The 20,929-nt window shown below is 38.3% G+C and overlaps 1 protein-coding gene across 11 annotated transcripts in view; it reads left to right on the forward strand.

Moving 5' to 3' along the window:
• Positions 1 to 20,929, forward strand: part of ENOX2 (ecto-NOX disulfide-thiol exchanger 2) — a 259,169-nt gene that overhangs the window by 226,669 nt on the left and 11,571 nt on the right. For all 11 annotated transcript variants that reach the window (XM_046673947.1, XM_046673946.1, XM_046673938.1 and 8 more), the window contains 3 exons: positions 41 to 147; positions 8,570 to 8,684; positions 19,761 to 19,942. In XM_046673947.1, the coding sequence (XP_046529903.1) occupies positions 41 to 147; positions 8,570 to 8,684; positions 19,761 to 19,942 (404 nt within the window). The remainder of the gene's footprint in view (positions 1 to 40; positions 148 to 8,569; positions 8,685 to 19,760; positions 19,943 to 20,929) is intronic.

The following is a 20,929-nucleotide window of genomic DNA, read 5'->3' on the forward strand; positions in this document are numbered from 1 at the left end:
GATACTCTGGCCTGATTCAACTGCTGATCTGATGCTGCAGTTGAGCAGATAGTAGCTGTGTACCATTCCGCCTCCAAACAAAAGGCATGGGACCACTTCACAAAAGCCCAGCGTAAAAACATCAGCGTTTGGTGCAAACAAGCTGAGGTTGGTAACTTTTTACTGTGGTAGCCCCTCAAGGGGATAGTTTCTTTCTTTAACAAGTTATTGATTTAGAGTTTAGTCAGAATTAAAAAGTGCCAAGCTCCTATGGTCACAAGGCCCTAATGAAACACTAAGATGTGTTCTATAGCCTGTCACTGTGTCCAGACCACCTGCTGCCAAAAGGGTAATAAATGTGCCTGTATTGTCTTGAGTGCATTCTGCTGGGTAGAAACCTTAGTAGTAAAAATGTAGCTGTGTAATTATAAGTTTACTTCTCTAAGCTAGCAAGCCTTGAATACAACAATAATTACTGACCTGTTAGTAATTTTAGGGCTGTCTTACATTTATTAGAGCGTCTTGATAGTTGAAGCTGGAAGTTGCCTGGTGTTATATTGGAGCATTGAAATTTCTAAGCTGCTTTTATCAAACCCGCTCAGCCATCTCTATAGGTGGCAGCTTGAAAGGTAATAGAGGACTCTGATTTCAGATTAAGATTGCCACACACCTCACTGCTTATGATCAAGTGACATTTTTAGCATAACACTAGAATATGTCTGATGTGATTAGGTTGCTATTTTGAATCCGAGATTAAAAACCAAGATGGGAGGTTTGTTTTCACTGATCTCCCCTTGGAATGGTGTTACATATGCCTCAAGTTCTTCTCTTCTTATGGGCAGCTTCGTTACCTAGCCCTGACACTTTCGATCTTTATATGTAGCAACTTTTCAACTTCGTTTCTGAGTCCTCTTTACCAGTCTGGTAGCAATCCTATTATACCTATCAATGCAGATTGATATATTCCGTAATATTTAAAGAGCATTTGTAAGACGCATTTTGTAAAGCACTTTCACATTCATTATCTCACCTACATGAGCCTCGCAATAGATGTGGTCTGGTGGAAAGAACATGAGACTTGGAGTCAGATGTGAATCCAAATCTCAGCTCTGACATGTTATAGCTGTGTGACTTTGAGCAAGTTACTCAGTCTTTCTCAGTCTCTATTTCTTCACTTGAAAATTGGAGATAATAATGAAACCAGTCTTACATGATTAAATGAGATGAGAGATATATAGACAGTTGAAAAAATGTAAATGCTATTTAATGGTAAATAGTATTATTTCAATTTATCATTAACAATTCCGTAAGCGATAATGGGTAGGTGTAGCATCCATGTTTCACATGTAAGGAAACTGAGACACAGAAATGTTACGTAATGTACACAAAATTACACAGCTAGCAAGTGGGCAGTTCAGGACTAGAAATTCTTCTCGTTCTGAGATCTGGTACAATTGCCTTGTGGTCTTGAGCGAGTCATTTAACCTTTGTAGATCTCAGTTTCCTAACCTATAAAACAAAGATAATCATCTGTTCTTTCTGTCCTTCATGAGAAGACGTGACATAGTTTGTGTGGCCACAATTTAAAAACCATAAAGAGCATTTAGAACCAAACCCTATTCATAAAACTAATAGTCTCTGAGCCATCAATTCTGATACAGCAAAGGGAACTGAGAGTCACTGGGGAGAAATCCATGAAGACACACCAGCCAATGGATGGGTAGAGTCATAAAAAGCAAATAATGTTTTTAATTATTTTTTTAAAAAAGAATTAAGAACAAAAAAGGGAGCTATTGTCTTACTGTAATACACAATGATTTTAGAATCCTAGGGCTACCCCATGTTATTGAGCCTCAACAAAAAAAATTCAACATTTCGGTTCAAACGTTTACTGAGCACATTCTGTGTCTTGGGCATTATGACAGCAACACAGGATGAGATAGTCTTTGCCCTCAGGGAGCTAGAATGGTAACAGAAGTAATCAAGGGGAGGAATGGGGCTTAATACCCTAAATTAAAAATATCCAAACTCTTCAGTTTAGTTTGAATGATTCAAAAGAATAAAGATTGAGAGAAAAATGCCCAATATGTCTTACAATTGTAGAAAAGCAGTCTCTACCTTCCCTTGAATACATGTACACATGAATCCCTTTGAGGAGGTGGAAGAAGCTACCTGAACTGCCCTGCCCATTATGAAAAGCCCTGCCGGTACAATATTGCCTTTTCGTAGGAGGAAGAGATCACTGACTTCCCTAGGCCACAACCCTTTTATAAATAGGTTTGCAATATAATATTCTCCATTAATATTATTCATCAAGGCTCTCTGTAGTCATATCAAGCCTACCTATCTGGTGGGTATATACTTGAATTTAATTACCTTCTCAGTAAAGCTAGCTATGCCAGTGAGCTATACATTTCACTGAGTCTGTAGAGAACTGAGTGTTATGCGCCCCATCACCTAATATTGTATCAGAGCTTCCTTGGCAGAGTGATGAGGATAAAATACTTGGCCAGCATGACTTGCCAAGAGCTACATTTTTCATTATGTGCCTTGTATTCTTTTTAGAAACCCAGAAAAATGCTTCCTGCCTGTTGCATTGGACTAAATTAAAGTCCACCTCGAATACCTCAATCTTGATAAGTAAAACTACTGAGAGTGGAACATAGCTCATGACCCTCCTCTGGCTTTGCATTCCCTAAACCTAAAAGACCTCTTCTACTTTATAGTGGTGCCTCTTTAAATCATGTCTGTTTTTTAATCTGTGCATACTTTCACTTGATACCAGGCAACTCTGAGGACTAAAAGGAGGTATTGTGTAGAAAAAGACAAAACTATCCTTTAAATTGGGGTACCTCTTAGCACTCCACCGAGAATCAGAGCATCTCAATGACTTAATCAACCAGACTGGCTTTTTCTTGACTTAAGCATCAAAGCTACAACTCCTAAGTCTGGGGTTTCATCAAGGTGAAAGTTTCTGACATTGAACCTTTTTTACCAGTTGCCTCTGGGAATAAGCCAGCTGCTGACCTCCTCATGTCACAAAGTACTTGTTCCTTGTCTTCACTGTCATCTTCCTACCAGCAGCCAACACTGTCTTACTCTGGTGAGAGAAAAGTTATGGAGTAAGAAGAAAAAGACCCTGCCTTCGAGGAGCTCAGGCACTCCCTTTGGTAGCATATGCCAGGCAGACTAGTTTGCCAATGAGTCATTTTCATTGGTTTGCTTTCCTGATTTATATGTGTGTGAGGCTCCTGGTGATACAATTGGAAAGAGAAATAAGAGAAGGCTGAGGTCCCTCCCCTTTCTAAAAGATAGTGTCCACAGTGACTTTACTGACAGTTCTATATGTTGTGGGAACTCTTTTTCTAAAGAATCATTTAAAACCTGCATGTTTCTCTTACTGAGAAGAAAGCCTAGATTAGAAGCTAAACCTTGGATGATATATAGAAACTATAACCATAGCAGTGGGCACTAGAAGATACCCGCCGGCATCCTCCCTATTGTGAGGTTTCATACCAATGGGCCAGAGTAAAAGGGACTTGGTGATTGCTAGCATTCTCATAAAATGAAATACTGTGATTGCTAAAATAACTTTCTCTCCAGATTTCCAGGCCTACCATTCCAAACTCTGAAGAACTGTTTGCAGATAGATGTTCACGTCATCTGCATACCTTGTTTTAGGACCCATTTGTACTAACACTAGCTATTGGCTTTTAGCCATCAAAACACATACTAACACAATATGAATCAACCTAATTTGTATTTCCATTATGTATCATACAATAGACATTGATTAAGAACCTGTGTTTGTGCTTTGCTTCATTGTGTTAAGTGATATCTCAGAATCAAATTTCTACATAAGTGTAGAAGCTATCTCCCTATCTTCTGCTCCTTTCCATTCCTTCATCTGACCCTTTCCCCACCAAGTATCCTGTTAATGTTGAAAGTCTGGGTAAGTACAATTTCATTACACAATTAATAAGGAATTTTGCTTTTCTGATAATCATGTTCCTATCATAAAACATGACTACGATGAATTTAAGTCCACATAAATTTTTGTGAAACTATATAGTTAGATAATTAATGTGCAGTGATTTATGATCTGCTTACTTTATGATAAATCAAAAATGTCAGCTGGTACAAAGGTGATTCTCTTTGTGCATTTTCCTCTGTCTAGCGTTTCAGCTTTATTCTATGTTGAAAGTGCTTTGTTCTCCGTTGTGAAGTAGCATGTGAATTTCTAAGCTTCAGAAAAAGTTACCATTAGAACAGACTCAAAGTTATTATAATGCATTTTCAGAAATCACTAACACTTCACTGTTTAAATGAAAAATGTCACAGGTCTACTCTGGGCAAGAGAGTAGTATAGAAACTTTAGGAGGGCTCTCTTACCTTTCTTAATGTAGTCTATCAGTGATGTGATCCAGTCAATTTCAGGTAGAGATTTACAAATGAAAATTTCTGTAAAATGTCTTTGCATGCCATTGCCACTCTTTTGGTTTCAGCACTGGATCCAAATGTCAGGATGGGAAGAAGGGCAAATCTTGGAGGCAGCTGCTTCCCTTGCTGCCTGCACTTCGGTGACTCAGAGTTCTCCTCCTGCCTGTACCTATGTCTAAGCTAGGTAGAATGCCATCCTTAGGTAAATAGTACTCTTTAGCCCTTCATTCTGAAGGTATTTGTTGGGGTTTGCTTTACGAAGCGGAACCTTTTGATTCGCCATAGAATACAGAAAACAGATATGTTAAATATCTTGGATATCAAGTGCTTTAATGGTAAGGTTTCCAAAGAATTAAAATCTCACCTGCTTTACTGAGGGGTACTGTCATTTACTAAATGCTCTCCATAACTTTACTGTAGTATGGTACCCTGTAACCTCTGATGTTCTTTTTTCCCTCTATCCCATTCATGTGACTTAGTATTGGATATTTGTAGAAGAGTAATGATACAGGCCTAAGTTCCTAAGTTCCTTTGTAGCTAAGAAGGATTGTCTAAGTTCTGCCACTTTGCCTACCTGACTGAATAACATAGAGCAAGCTTCTCCTAAGTTTTTCTTACCCTCATTTCATTATCAGATAAAGGAACTGGTAAGTCTTGTTCCCGAAGTATTTTGAGGCATTGGGGTAAAATTTGCCTGTAGATCTGTTATATTTCTAGGAATTTTTTGAAGATGTGAAAGACCTCTCCATAAGCTGTATCACTTAGTTATTGAACTTTTTATACTTCTAAGAAGAGGTTATGCTTTCTTGCCCAGCTGGAAGCAGAAAGATGCTTTGTGGATGCTGAGCAGCTACAGGGCATGTCTTAGCTCTCAGTTAGATCTTCCTGTCCTGGGACACTTCCCTCAAAGGAACACAATTTCCTCCTCTGAGAAGCACAGTAACTTTCCCAGAGTTAGATGACATGTTTGTAAATTGAGACTTGGTCTCTACTTATACCCTCTGACAGTGTACAGTTTTGTTAGGCAACTAGGAGAGCCATGACTTTTCCTGATGCAGTAAGTTGTACAACATTCAAATTTGCCAGTGTCAGACCTCATTATAATCACCTTTCCAGTAACAGTTCTTTGATGATAACTGAAATCCAGGCTCCTGAGATAGAATAAATTCTTAGAAATGAGCAATTCCTTTATTGTTCTCTGTGCAATGAGTTTGAATAAGACATCGCAAATCTCTCTTGACACAGCCCTTTAATGTTCACTTTTCTCAAGTAAGTCATCATTTTTTTCTATTTTAAGTAATGCCCCTGCAGCACATGAGAGATACTGTTAGTATTTCTAATTTTTTTTTGCTTCTTACCTATCAGTGATAACACAGAATAGCTCACTTTTTTTTTTTTTAAAGATCGGCACCTGAGCTAACTGTTGCCAATTTTTTTTCTGCTTTACCTCCCCAAATCCCCCCGGTACGTAGTTGTATATCTTAGTTTCACGTCCTTCTACTTGTGTTATGTGGGATGCCACCTCAGCGTGGCCTGACCAGCAATGCCATGTCTACGCCCAGGATCTGAACCTGCTAAACCCTGGGCCGCCGCAGCAGAGTGCGCGAACTTAACCACTCGGCCACGGCCGGCCCCGTAGCTCACTTTTTAAAAAGCTACTTTTATTTATCTTTAATGAAAACTTAACTTGATATAGAAATCATTATTTTTCCTAATAAAAGGAATAAGAAGGAGGATATTAGTTGAGATAGTGATTAACTATAGCATTAATTATTAAGAAACCCATTTGACATATTTATAATCCCCCTAAATGGAAACAATTTTTGCCAGATAGCTTTGCATATTTCCTATATTACAGCCCAATTGGGACTAACATAGGCAAGGACTTCTCAATTCAGTGCTGAGGAGCCTCTGACAGGCATCAAGTGGCGTCTAAATGGTTGCAAGCTACTCCAGAACGCACGGTTCTCATGCTTACGTTTCTTTAAAGTGACTTTTTCAGTGTGATCTTAATCATTTCCAGTGTTCTTCATGCCTTCCTGAAGATCTGTGTTTATGTTTGGTAGCACTTGCCTTCAGCCCAAAGAACTTTCTGCAGCATTTCTTATAGTGCAAGTCTTTGGGTGACAAATTCTTGCATTTATATTCATCTGAAAATATGTTTATCTCATTTTCATTCTTGAAAGAATTTTTCTCTGAGTATGGAATTCTGAATAAACAAATATTTTTTTTCTTTTTGCTTGCACTTTAAAGATGTTATTCCTCTGACTTCTGGCGTTTATTGTTTTTGAAAGAAATCCAAGTATTCAAATTGTTGTTCCTTTGTATATAATGTGTTGTTTTTTTCTGGCTGCTTTTATAAGAGTTTCTCTTTTTTTCCCAGTTTTATTAAGATATAATTGATATGCAACACTGTGTAAGTCTAAGGTGTACAGCATAATGATTTGACTTACATATATTGTGAAATGATTATCACAATAAGTTTAGTTAACTAAAGAGTTAAAGTGTTTCTCTTTATGTTTAGTTTCCAGCAGTTTGACTATGGTGTTCCTAGATATACTTTTTTTCACACATGTCCTGCTTGGGATTCACTGAGTTCTTTGAATATGTAGATTAATATATTTCATCGAATTTGATAAATCTTCAACTATTTTTTACAAATATTTTGAATCATTTAATCTCGCCTCTCTTTGTATGAGTCTACTTAGTTTCTCCTTGTTCTTCAGATTGGGTAAATTTGTATTGTTCTCTCTTTAAGTTCTCTCCTATTCTGGCATCTCTATTCTACTGTTAGGCTTATCTAATTACTTTTATTTCAGATATTGTATTTTTCAGTTTTAGAATTTCCATTTGGTTCTTTTTAAAAGTTTCTATTTCTCTGCTGCGATTTCCTATCTTTGCATTCATTGTGAGCATATTTCCTTTACATCATTGAGATAGTTGCTTTAGCTCCTTGTCTGCGAATTGCCATATCTGGTTCATTTCAAGTTTGATCTCTGTTGATTGTTTTTTCTTTTGAAAATGAATCATCTCATCCTAGTTCTTTGTATGTCAAGTAATTTGGGGCTTTTCCTGCATATTGTGAATATTTTGCTTTTAAGATTCTGGATTCTGTTATGTTCTTCCAAAGAATGTTGGTTTTTGTTTTCTTTTGTCTTAATGATCAATTTACTTCACTGGATTTAAGCTGGAAACTCTCTTAGGTGGCAGCTCAAATCTCAGTTCAGATCTTTTAGCCTTAGCTATATTGTTTGGAATCTGCCCTGTGCTTTTGTGGTTCAGAGTTCATACAGAAATTTGAACAGATCTTAGACATAGAATTTGGGTCTCTCTCCCTTTGGCTGTCTCCGTTCTGGGATCCACTCCTCACTTTCCAGTGGCTGTGGTTGCCCCCAAACTCTCTCCTTGATTTATTTAGGATGTAAGGACTGTGAATTTTCTATTAAAAATTTAGCTGCCCTGTGAGGTACTAACTGTCGTCTCAGACTAAAAGGCCCTTAAAAAACTGGGAGACTCACACCCTTCTTCTGAGTGTCAGCTCCTCTTCAGAATATGCCTGCTTTTGTTCACTCTCCAATGCCATCAAGTAGTTAGAGGTTTGGTTTGGTTTGGTTTTGTATTTTGTTCAGAGAGTATAGTTATTATCCATGGAAGGGTTGATTTGGTAGAAGTTCTCTCCTGACAGCTCTTTTTTGCTCTAACTTCTAAACCTGCAAAAGTTTGATTAAGAGTTCTGTCAAGTAAGACTGTAAGGGGAAGGGGAAGAGAATGTAAAGCGGTAAAATCAAAGGATTTGACATGGGAAGGTGAAAATGGCAGAACTCTTAAGGGAAAGTGCAAACATTCATCTGAGTAAGAGGTGAGGTCTTTCCTGGCCAACAGTGCTTTCTAACATGGGAGGGATACAATAATCATTGACTGCCAGATCTCTGGGTGTGGAAAGAAAGCTTTATGCAAGACAGAGTGTACAAAGTCTGCCTTGTCTGTTGAGACTGTTTTGGCCTCAGCATGCTCCTTTGCCTTCACCTTAAGAGAAAATTGAAGTTTTGTTACATGTCAAAAAACCATGCTTTATCTTGTCCTTAACTCTGTTCATTTCCTCAACATTTCCAAGGCTTTCCCACCTAAAAAGCATACCTTTAAACCTTAGGAAATTCGCAACATACATAATGATGAATTAATGGGAATCAGGAGAGAAGAAGAAATGGAGATGTCTGATGATGAAATAGAAGAAACAACAGAAACAAAAGAAACTGAGGAATCAGGTAAAGATAATTTTGCTCTATTTTATTTAACTAACATGCACTTGCAGGGATGATATTTTCAAACTGTGCGTACCCAGTAAGGCATGGGCACAAACCCATCAGACTGGAACCGGCTGGAAACAAGTGGTGAGGCCATATAAGTACATACTCGCTGAATATCAACCATGTGGCTACAGGATTTCCTGTGGTCTTCATTTACCTTCATCTTCCATCACAGTGCCTAATTAAAAGTGGGCTTTCTTTTCCTAGTAGTGCTGGACATTTAGGCAGCATTGTTCTCAATTTGTTTTGGATTTATTAATAATATGTTCTACAGGAGGAGCCATAAGAGAGCTTATGCTTAAATAGGTAACTAGCCAAACTTTTAGGGAAAATAGTTAGAGCCCTAAAGCTCTTATATCTTACACCAAAATTAATAACAGATAGATTTAAAATTCAAATGTAAAAAAATACGTATAGCAAAAGAAATTCTGGAAAGTATAGGAATTGGCTATATAATTTGGGATGAAGGTCACCATAGATAGAAATCAAAAAATATATTTTTGATAAATTTATCTTCATAAAAATTGAATATTTCTCTTAAAAATCACAAATTTAAAAGAGAATCTACAAACTAAAGGGCAATATCTGCAATACATGACAGTGTACCTGGCTGCTGCCTTCCATTGTGGTTATTTGGGAGTTTATTGGGAACTAAACAGAACTCTACAAACAGTTGTCTGGGCAAAGGCTTTTGCTCTTACCTAGTATAGACAGGACTTCACTGTGAGACAGAAGCCACAGTGTGGATCCCCAGTGGAACTCATAAGGCAAAATGGTTTAGCAATATGACAACACTACCCTTTAATTTCATAAAAAAAAATCTTGGAGGGAGGTTACCATGGGGAGATTAAAATATCAGCCAAAAGACCAGTGTTTTCAGGTAAACCATTCCAGACAATCTTAGGAGTCAGCAAGGTATAGCGGACAAAAGCATTGGACCTAAAGTTAGAACACCTAAGTTCTAGTCCCAGCTCTCTCCTCCTTGACATAGGAAGAAATTCTTCCCGACTGAACCTCGGCCTCCACACTTGTAAAAAGTACATTATAAAAACCATCTAACGGGGATTTTATGATGGTTAAATGAATTCATTCATTCATTTAATAACTATTACATGCCAGGCACTGTGCTAGACCTTGGACATATGCTAGTATACTATCCCTACTGTGCATATGTTTGTGTGTGTGTGTGTGAGAGAGAGACAGAGAGAGAGATGGAGACAGAGAACAGAGTGATTATAATGCAAATCAGAATTTCATAGTTCCAGTACTTGCATATTGAAGTCAGCAGCTCCTATAGCCATTTATGTGGTCCTAGAATCTTCACTCCATGAACAGAAACTCTTAAGGAAAGAAAACCATCAAGCCAGACCTTTTTTAAAGGTATTCGTTAGCTGTTACTTCTGAGTTTCCTCTAGTTTTGCCATATGTTAGATTCCTAAACATATAAACCTTCATATGTATTGAATAAACCCTTTGTAATCAGTGGATAGTTAGCATTTTCAGAACAGTGAACTAATTACTGCAAACACATACTATAAACTTATAGCCAAAATAAATAAAAGAGTTTAATAATAATTGAAGTATTCAGATTACTTAACTGGTTAGCCAGGATGTTTTATAGCTGATTAATCTTTGACCTCAGTATCTACAGTGTTGTATATAGTGTTAATCCAGTGTTACCCTAAAAGGAATGCAACCGTAAGTTTGAGCATCCACTTGATAAATTGCTGAGTTTGAGGAGTTACTGGGGGAGGAGAGGGGTGTATGGGAGATTCAGATTGAATGCACTTACTAGGGTTATATAATTGCATTTTGCTTCTGTATCTCTTTTGAGTTAAAAGCTGTATTGGCTACTGCACAGAATCTTATTCGTTTAGAGACTGGAAACTCCCTGACAGATCATCTTATAGCTATTTTCTTTCCTGTTCCACATGCCAGGATGCTGCTTTGTCAAATAAAGCTATCTACAATAGACTTAATGGAGCTTACCAAATAGCTTTTCTCCCAGAAGGTTTCAATTCATTTTAATTCAAGGACTTTTGTGCATTTTTCTTCCCCTGGATCGTATCTAATTTTGTTATCTTGCTTCTGTAGTACTCAACTGCAGAAATCCTGCTCGGTGTGAGTCAGTGAGTGGGTCCTCAGTTTTTATCTAAATCAGCTACATGTTTTAGTTATCGTTTGGTTCCAATTAAAAGCTTAAGCAACTAGATTTCAGAGTTGTTTTTTTTCTCTCTCCATGCTACCAAGCTTGAATTCCAGGAGGCTGTCTCTGTCTCTGGTTAAATTTTACTTCCCAGAAAAAGTAGGAGTCAAAGCTAGCCTAGCAGTCTCACTTACCTTTCCTTGGAGTGCCACAAAATTTCTGTTCTTCAAAACTCTTTACTAGCCAGCCCATATTTGTGATACAGTACTGGAAATACTCTTGCCATGGAAGAAAGGACTGCTGTGCTCAAAGCAATGTGTTGAAGAAAGAGAATCACATCAAAATAAATCATGATAGTGTGAAACTATTTTATTCTATTGTTAGCCATGACGGAAAGTACATGTACCCAGTAAACATAAGAACAGTTGTTCCCTTTCAGCATATATCTTCTGCCTTCCTCGTTTAAACTGCTGGTTCTCATATTTGGTATGTATAACAATCATTGTGTTACCTTTAAAAAGTCAGGTTTCTGGGCTGCAGAGTCTGATTCAGTAGGTCTGTAATGGGGTTCTGGAATCTGCATTTTATCAGGCATCTCAGATGATTTAGATGCTGGAGGTCCAGGGAGCACATTTGGAAAACATTGACTTAGACTAATTCTCCTTCATTGTTATAGTCAAAGTTTTATTCCTTTGGTATACAATCTCCTTCCTTCTCTCCCTCTAACTACCATTATTTCCACTTTAGGAGTTTGATCAATTAATTAACAAGCACTGTGTCCTATAAGCTGGTGGAAATAGAGATGTAATATATGTAAAGCCACATAAAATATAAGAAATACTACTTGGGGCTAACCTGGCAAGTACTGATTAGAATGCAGCAAGGGCAAGAGATATTAGCTTGGGCTAGATAGTCAGAGTCAGTGAAAATTGATCAGGGATTTGAAAGATGAACAAACAGGTTTGATGAGAAGAGGGAAAGTAAGAAAGCATCTTGATGCAGAGACAGGAAAGGAGAAAAAGCAGGGCTCAAAGATGATGTGTATAGGGGGATAAAAGATTGAGTGGGCAAGATGGGTCCAGATTATGGGGAACCATGGATGCCAAGCTTAGGCTCATCATAGTAAGCAATATGGCACCATAAGTATGTCTCAACAATGGCACTAGTATGATAAAAGCAACATGAATTATATATTTTGGGAAATAATTTTGGATTAAGAGAGAACTAATAATGGCAGGATATGAAAAGAGACTTTTGTAGGAATTTAGATATGAAATGATGAAAGTTGAGACTAGAGTGAAGACAACAGGAACTGAGAAAAAATGGTAGAAGAAAAGGAGGCAACAGAGACTATGAGATTAAAGATGCTAGGAGTCATTTTAAAGGAATAACTGAAGTCTTTAGTGCCAGATTGGATGTAGATGATGAAGAAAAAGAAAGAACACAGAATGAGTCTAGGTTTTCTAGTCTAGGAGATTGCAGGGTTGGTGGTTGTATTAGTTCACTAGGGCTGCTATAACAAAATTCCACCAACTAAGTGCCTTAAACAACAGAAATTTATTGTCTCAGATTTCTGGAGACTAGAAGTCTTAGATCAAGCTGTCAGCAGAGTTGGTCCCTTCTGAGGACTATGAGGGAGAATCTGTTCCAGGCCTCTCTCCTAGCTCCTGGTGGTTTGCTGGTAATCTTTGACATTCTTTGGCTTGTATATGAATCACCCCAATCTCTACGTTCATGCTCACATGACATTCTCTCTTGTGTGCATGCCTGCCTCTATGTCCAAATTTCCCCTTTCTATAAGGACACCAGTCATATAAATCTGTAAGCCCACCCTAACGACCTCATTTTAACTTGATTACCTCTGTAAAGATGCTATTTCCAAATAAGGTCACATTCTGAGGGCTTCAAAATATCTCTTTTGTGGGGGGGCGGGGCAAATTCAACCCATAACAGTAGAACTGACAGAAACACACTGATGGATGGGACTGATTTGCAGAATATGACAAGATCAGTTTCAGACAGTAGGTAGTTAAGAAATAGACATAAAGGATTCGTATTCAAATCAGGGTTGAAGAAAGTAGAAGGAATAGAAGATGGTAGTACAGAGTTGTTGGCCAAAACCCAGAGAATACGAATAATGAGTATGAAAGGCAAGTGAGAGAAAGACCAGCAAAAGGCTGAATACAGAACTTTGGTGGCTACCCACAGTAAGGGAGAAGGAAAGAAAGAGGAGATTTCAGAGGAGTTAGAAAAAGAGCAGTCTGAGAGGCTGGAAGAAAACTAGAAAAGAATTGGATTATAGAACCCACAAGAAGAATTTATAGAAGTAGAAATAATCAACATTATCAGATATTATAAAGAAGAAAGGATTGAGGAGAGTGCTAAGCAAGAGCTATTTTAGTAGAGTGATGGAGGTAGGGGCCAGAACATGTGACATTAAGGAGAGAAAGTGGGCAAAGACCACAGGCCAAGAAGTTGGGTACTGAGCAAAGCAACTACGGCAATATAAATGATGGCTAGAATTGGTAACAAAGTTAAAGTTAAGTTGTTGTTTGTTGTTCAATAGAAGGGAAGGAGGCCATGGAGAGGGTGGAGTTGAAGGTGCTCGAGTATGAAAGAGTACTTATGGGTAATTATGGGAATGGAATCTAGAGAGGAAGAATAGGAGGTGATCCAAATTCGGCTGGAGTTTGCTCTTCCTTTGAGACAAGAGAGATGAAGCTAAAAGTATAGATGCAGGTCACACTTCTCCATTTGGCAAGTGACTAGTCAACCATTGATTAGCTAAATGATTTGGAAATGAGACAATGAGGAAAGAGGAGCAGATCTGGAATAAACGTTCTGGGCAATATGGAAGAAAGAAATCAGTGAGAGGTGAGAGACCCATCAGCAAGGACCAACATGAGTCTGGAACTTCCTATAAGAGCCCTCTGCAACCCAGGATAAGGAGCAGAGGAAGTTGAGTTGATTAGAGATTGGCATGGTAAGCCTGGCCAAAGGTTTTCAGGAGGATGAAGTAATACAGGGTACTGAGGAGTTTGCAGTGGAATCTGTTTAGCCAGAAAGCAATTAGTGGACTGGGTGAAGTTGGCCACTCCAAGAGATTAAAGGTCTCAGCAAGGAAAGAACAGAGTCTCAGGGTGATGAGGGACAGCAAGATAACTGACAGATGAAGATAGTGTATTTGAGAGAGGAATTGAGAGATCTGGGAGGAGAAACAATGAAGTCCCAGGTGCATCCATGCTGGCAGAAGCCTGACTGGAGTAATGACCTGCAGAGGCAGGGAAGGCAAGGCATTGTGAGGTCAGGGAACTCACTTGAGATTTTGCCTAAACTGGCCTGCAACCACTCCCAGTGGGCCGTGCTCATATCATCTCCCTCTCTTTCTTCCTGATCTTTGTTCTTTTTGGCTTTATCTCTTTGTGAATCACTCCAGCTCAAACTTTTTTATGAACTTTGAGAGGAATGTTGCACATTTTTCCTTCTATAATTTAGTAATTTTTTTAGCTTCTCTTGTAATGCAGCTTTGTAAGGGTGGCCAACTCCCTGAATTTACTTCCATTAAAATTTTTTTGTTTTCTTTGTACCATTGAAGAAACCTAGGCATTAACTTTTTTAATGGTACAAAATCCTTTTAGATCTTTTGTTATAGAAAAACACATCTATGATTTTGCTCTGAGTGACTCCTCTGAAAGGAGTTCACAGATGCCTTCATACTTACATATTGCCATGATGAACTGGCAGCCTTCAGATCTGAGGAGCAATCCCCATAAAGAGAAACATTTTTTCCACATAGGAAATAGGCAGAAAGGAGAAACCAAGAACTAATGATGGCAGGATATGAATAAATTCACTGCACTATACTCTTTAGTATCAGGACTGATGGATTCACCTACTCAAACATACTATTAAAAGGTAATATTGAACTTTTCAGTGTTCTGGCAATGAACAAAGAACTCCAACTTCAGAAATAGGCCAATTAATATTAAGTCTGTGAAACTAAAGACTTGGTGTCCTCATTAAAATGACAAAAACCCTCATTTCAGAGAGTGGGAAATACATTTGTAAGTAGGGTCCCCTAGTAACACTATAGGAGATCCCATTTTCTTTTTCTTAGTGACAAGTCCAAACTGAAGAGATTATTATCTGCTCCCACTTGGCTGCACGTATCCATCTCTGCTCATCAGCATGCCCTTTTCCCCAGGAGGGAAGCAGTTTGTCCTCCTCATTTTCTCAGAGGGAAAATATTTTCATATTTAAACTGGAGAATATGCCTCTAACCATTCTACTAGATCTCTGCCCTTTTCTCTTCCATGTTTCTCCACATGACTTGCAGGACATGAGCATAATTACTGGCCTGCAGTACAAGAAGAAACAAAAGGAGGAAGATGAAATATCACTATTTTGTATTGAGCCATGTGGCTTGCTAGAGGACAAACATGCAAACCAAAGCAGAAATAAATAACCGTCCATCTGTAGCAGTCACTTGATTTACAGAGTAACCTCTATGCTATTCAGCCGAACTCCAGCTCGAGATGCTATCCTTGGTACTGACCCAGCAAGCAAATCAAATATTTCTTCCCGTTTGACAGATAGTCAATGTCTCTTTTTCCATACAGTTTTCTATATACAGTCATCTTCACTTTTAGCATCTCCTTTTAGTATTGTGATTATTAGGAACACTGCCTGTCCAGTGACAAGTATCCCAGCCCCTGGGAGAGATGGCAAGGATAGATATTATTTGGAGTGCTGAGAATCCAAGTCTGTGTAACAGCTTTCTCTTCAAAGACACAAATCTGTGTGATTACAGCAAGAATTAAAATCAGCAATAAAACCAAACATAAAATGAATGTGGCATGCCAAAGGTCTTTTGTAATTTTTTTAAACTAAAATGCAGAGTATCGACTGCCATATCAGGGTAATTGATGGCCATCCACAGAAAACAAATGTGGACACTAAGGACATATCTCAACATTACCAGGAAATATTTCTCACCAGAACCCTTCCTATTACATTGTCATTCTCTGCTTTGGATAGACAATCTGACTACATCAGCCTACCTCAGTACTTGACTGATTTAGGAAGACCCTCAGGCTCAAGGCATCGAATTAAACCCAGCACCTCCCTAGAGGCAGCTTCCTTTTAGGACTAGGGAATGTTTTCACCCTCAGAATATGGTTTTCTTCTATATATTTCATCTTTGTATAACACGACTTCTTTCCATTCATTAGGTAAAGGATGAATCTTGTCTTTGAAGAAAACTCTTCTTCCACTATTTATAGCTAATAATCATGAAGATTTTATTTCCATTACTTACTTTTACTTTCTTCTACCCCAAGTCCCTCCCCATGGGTAGCTGAAAGAATGCACAGCTTTGTCAAATTGCTTTTTAACATGCTTGTATATTTAATAGACAGGTTTGTAATTTTGATCCATTTTGATAATGTCTCGTTTCTGGGCTGTATGCTCTGTTAGGAATCAAAAAAAGGAATAAACTACAAATGTTTCCATTAATTTGGAGTGTAAACAATAGAGATTAGTGAAATCTCATTTTTTACCATAATCATAAGCCTGGAACGTGGAAGGTACTCAATACATGTTTGTTGAATGAATGAAAATCCTCTGATTAAATATTTTGAAATAGCTTTTATGATTTCAGACCTTGAAAAATGTGCCATAAATAATTAAATTTAACATAGATTTCCTCATGGGTCTTAGTTTTTTTAATTAATAAACTTTAATTTTTAGATCAGTTTCAGGTTCATAACAAAATTGAACAGGAAGTACAGAGAGTTTCCAAGTACCCCGGTCCCCCCACCACACACAGTCTCCCCTATTGACATCTTGCAACACAGTGGTACATTTGTTACGATCAATGAATACATTGTTATCACCCAAAGTCCCTAGTTTACGTTAGAGTTCACTCGATGTTGTATAGTCTCTGGATTTGGACAAATGTTTAAAATGTATGTATCCACCATTGTAATATCATACAGAAGAGTTTCACTGCCCTAAAAATCCTCTGTGGTCTGCCTATCCACCCCTCCCTCCTTTCAACCCCTGACAACCACCGATCTTTTTACTGACTCTATAGTTTTGCCTTTTCCAGAATGTCATATAGTTGGAATCATACTGTATGTAGCCTTTTCAGATTGGCTTCTTTCACGTATCAATATGCATTTACATTTCCTCCAGGTCTTTTCATGGCTTCATAGCTCATTTCTTTTTAGTGCTGAATAATATTCCATTGTCTGAATGTACTACAGTTTAGTTATCCATTCACCTACTGAAGGACATTGCAGTTGTTTCCAAATTTTAGCAATTATGAATAAAGCTGATATAAAATCTGTGTTCATGTTTTTGCGGGGATGTAAGTTTTAAGCTCACTTGGATAAATACCAAGCAGCATGATTGCTGGATTATATGGTAAGAGTATGCTTAGTTTTATAAGAAACTGCCAAACTGTCTTCCAAAGTGGCTGTACCATTTTGCATTCCCACCAGCAATAAAGGAGAGTTCTTGTTTGCGCTACATCCTTGTCAGGACTTGGTGGTGTTGTTGTTTTGGATTGTGGCAATTCTAATAAGTGTGTAGTACATTGTTGTTTTAATTTGCAATTTCCTAATGACATATGATGCAGCCAGCCCTAGTGGTCTAGAGATTAAGATTTGGTGATCTCACTACTGCAGCCCAGGTTCATTTCCTAGTCAGGGAACCACACCACCTGTCTGTCAGTTGTCATACTGTGTGGCTGCGTGTGGCTGAAAGCTATGCCACCAGTATTTCAAACACCAGCACAGTCACCCATGGTGGACAGGTTTCAGTGGAGCTCTTAGACTAAGACAGACTAGGAAGAAGGAACTGGCCACACATTTCCGAAAAAGTTGGCCATGAAAACCCTACGAATGGCAGCAGGACATTGTCTGATATAGTGCAGAAGGTGAGGGGATGGCTCAAAAAGACCAGGCTGGGTTCCGCTCTGCTGTACACAGGGTCTCTAGAAGTTGGAATTGACTCCACAGCACTAACAACAACAAATGACATATGACATAAGATGATGCTTACTTGCCATTGGTATATCTTTGGTGAGGTCTAATTTTTTTGACATTTATCCTGTTTGATGTTGTCTGAGCTTCCTGGATCTGTGATTTGGTGTCTGACGTTAAGTAAGGGAAAATTTCAGGCGTTATTCCTTCACTTATTGCTTCTGTTCCTGTCTCTCTTTCTTCTCCTTCTGATATTCTCATTACACGTATGTTACATCTTTTGTAGTTGTCCCACAGTTCTTGGATATTCAGTTTGGTTTTTTTCAGGCTTTTTTCTCTTTGCTTTTCAGTTTAGGCAGTTTCTATTGTCATATCCTCAAGCTCAGAGATTTTTTCCACATCCATATCCAGTCTATTAATAAGCTCATCAAAAACATTTTTCATTTCTGTTACAGTGTTTTCTATCTCTAGCCTTTCTATTTGATTCTTTCTTAGAATTTCTATGTTTCTCCTTGCATTATCCATCTGTTCTTGTATGTTATCTACTTTTTTCATTGAAGCCCTTAGCATGCTAATCATAGTTGTTTTAAATTCCTGGTCTGATAATTCCAACATTTCTGCTATATCTGACTCTGGTTGTGATCCCTATTCAAACTGTTCTTTTTACCTTTTAGTATGTCTTGTAATTTATTTGTTGAAATCTGGAAATGATGTACTAGGTGAAAGTAACTCCAGTAAACAGGACTTTAATGGTGTGGTGGTAAGGTGTGGGGGGAGGGGAAGAATTCTATAGTCCTATGATTAGGTCTCAGTCTTTTAGTGAGCCTGTGCCTCTGGACTGTGAACTTCACAAGTGCTTCTCAGTTTTTTTCTCCCTTCACATGGGCCAAGATGGCTAGAGGGGACTAGAGTTGGGTATTTCCTTTCCCCAGATCAGTTAGGCTCTGGTAAACCCCAGCAGGTTAGGCTCCTGGTAAAATAGTTCCTTCTGAAGATAGATGTTGTTAAGAGGAACAGGATGCTCTGGCATATTTCAAAATGGTTCCTCTTTCCTCCCCTTGCTAAAAGCACAAGGGGATTTTTCTCCAGCGTTCTCTGTGAAGACCCACTTGAGCACCTGGATATAAAACTCACAAAAGTATGGGGACCTTATTATGACTGGGTTCCCCTGGACTTTTTACCTCTCAGCCTTGTCCACACTGAGCCTCCAGCAATTTGCCAATTACAGTTTAGGTTTTCCTGCCCTGGCACTGGTTCCTGTGGAGGTTTCTGCTCATGAGTTTCTGGTCTGGTAAGTTGTGATTCTCTCCAGTTGTCGGGACAGCAGTTTGCCCTGTGATCTCACTTCTCTGCTGGATCTAAGAAGAGTTGTCGATTTTTCAGTTTGTTCTGCTTTTGGCTTGTTGTTAGGACAGAGTGGCAACTTCTAAGCTCCTTACATGCTAGACCAGAAACCAGAAGTCTTGTGTCTTAATTTTTACATTTGCCTTTCCTCTTTAGGAACAGACAAGGCTATATTTTTTAAAACAACTGTCAGCAAAATTATTGTGTGGACAGTCGTCAGTTCTAGACAATTAGTCCTGTATTTTATTATTACAAGGCTTTTTACTATTTGTTGCATTGCAAATAAAAATAACCAATGTTCCCTGAAAATATCTTAATTATATTTGGGGTAAAGAACATGAAACCTGATGAGGACTTTCATGGGGTGGAATCCTGTGTTCCTTTACAAAAATGGGTCTGTGTGCTTTTGTGTCCATCTCTTGCTGACATGGCCAACTCAGTTTTTCATTGAGATGTGTTTTATGCATGTCAATTTAAAATACCAAATTTTCGTGATACTAAGGTAAACCACAAAGGAATCTGGATGTGTGGTTTTACTACTTTATATTTACTGCTTAGCTTTAGTATCACAGACAGAAGCACTGAAGGAAGAAAATGACAGCCTCCGTTGGCAGCTCGATGCCTATCGGAATGAGGTAGAGCTGCTCAAGCAAGAACAAGGCAAAGCCCACAGAGAAGATGACCCAAACAAGGAGCAGCAGCTAAAACTCCTGCAACAAGCCCTTCAAGGAATGCAACAGGTAAAGGCATTTTGGTCTTCTGAGCTTTTTGGAAGGATAGCATTAGCTTTTCACCTGCAAAAGGGTAACCTGCAAGCAACTAGAATAGCGGACCCCTTATTCTTCTTGATATTCTGTTCTTCGGCCTAGCTGAGGAAGGGATTATGTGTTGTGGTTAATGAAATATTCTGGTTAATACAGAGATAGCAATGGATCACTGATTTTCAAAGAATGAGCATTCAGTGAAAAATACTTAACAATAAAACTATTCTAACTTAATCTAATATTTTCTTTATGCTTCAGAAGGCACTTTGGGATCTGGACCTCAGGGTCCTTATGAAGAACCTCAGTTACTTAGATGTGGAAAAGTGCTAGTGATTAAGTATCTAGTTGATATAATGCAGAGTAATACAGCCTTTTAGAAGGAATGACAGGAATCCCACCCTTGATTTGGGTGGAAGCAGGGGTGTTACGGGTTTGTTAAGTATCAATGCTTTGGACACATAATACCAATTTGCTTTTATTTTGTTTTGTTTTCACAGTCATTTATGTGAATGAGTTTACCTGCACATTATTCCAAGTATAAAAAGTAAAGTAAATAAGTGCATCCAACTGTAATTGCATTCAATACAACATTGTGTAATAGATGCTCAATATCTAGAAGTTTTCTATAACCACCCCCACAGTGAGCCTACAGTTCAAAAGGTGTCAACATCTGTTCTCATTATAGTAAGGGAGTAGTACTTCTGAGTAAGGGTACTATCCTCTTCTGTCTTGCCAGACTACCACCCATTTTCCTTACAACTGAAATTTTGCAATAGGTTTTTAATTGTGTGCCTTGGAATTATCTAGGGCAAAGCTTATTGCTGGTTGTAAATCACAAATTGTGAACAGGGAGTCTCTTCTGGCATTAGGAGCCCCATGTTCCTAATTCTGCTACCATTGTCTTCGTGTGTGACAAGCAATGTCACGTTAATATTTCACCTTTCCTGTTAGCAAAATGTGTGA

Source organism: Equus quagga, chromosome 10 (assembly GCF_021613505.1).
Source record: "Equus quagga isolate Etosha38 chromosome 10, UCLA_HA_Equagga_1.0, whole genome shotgun sequence".
Classification (NCBI taxonomy): Eukaryota; Metazoa; Chordata; class Mammalia; order Perissodactyla; family Equidae; genus Equus; species Equus quagga.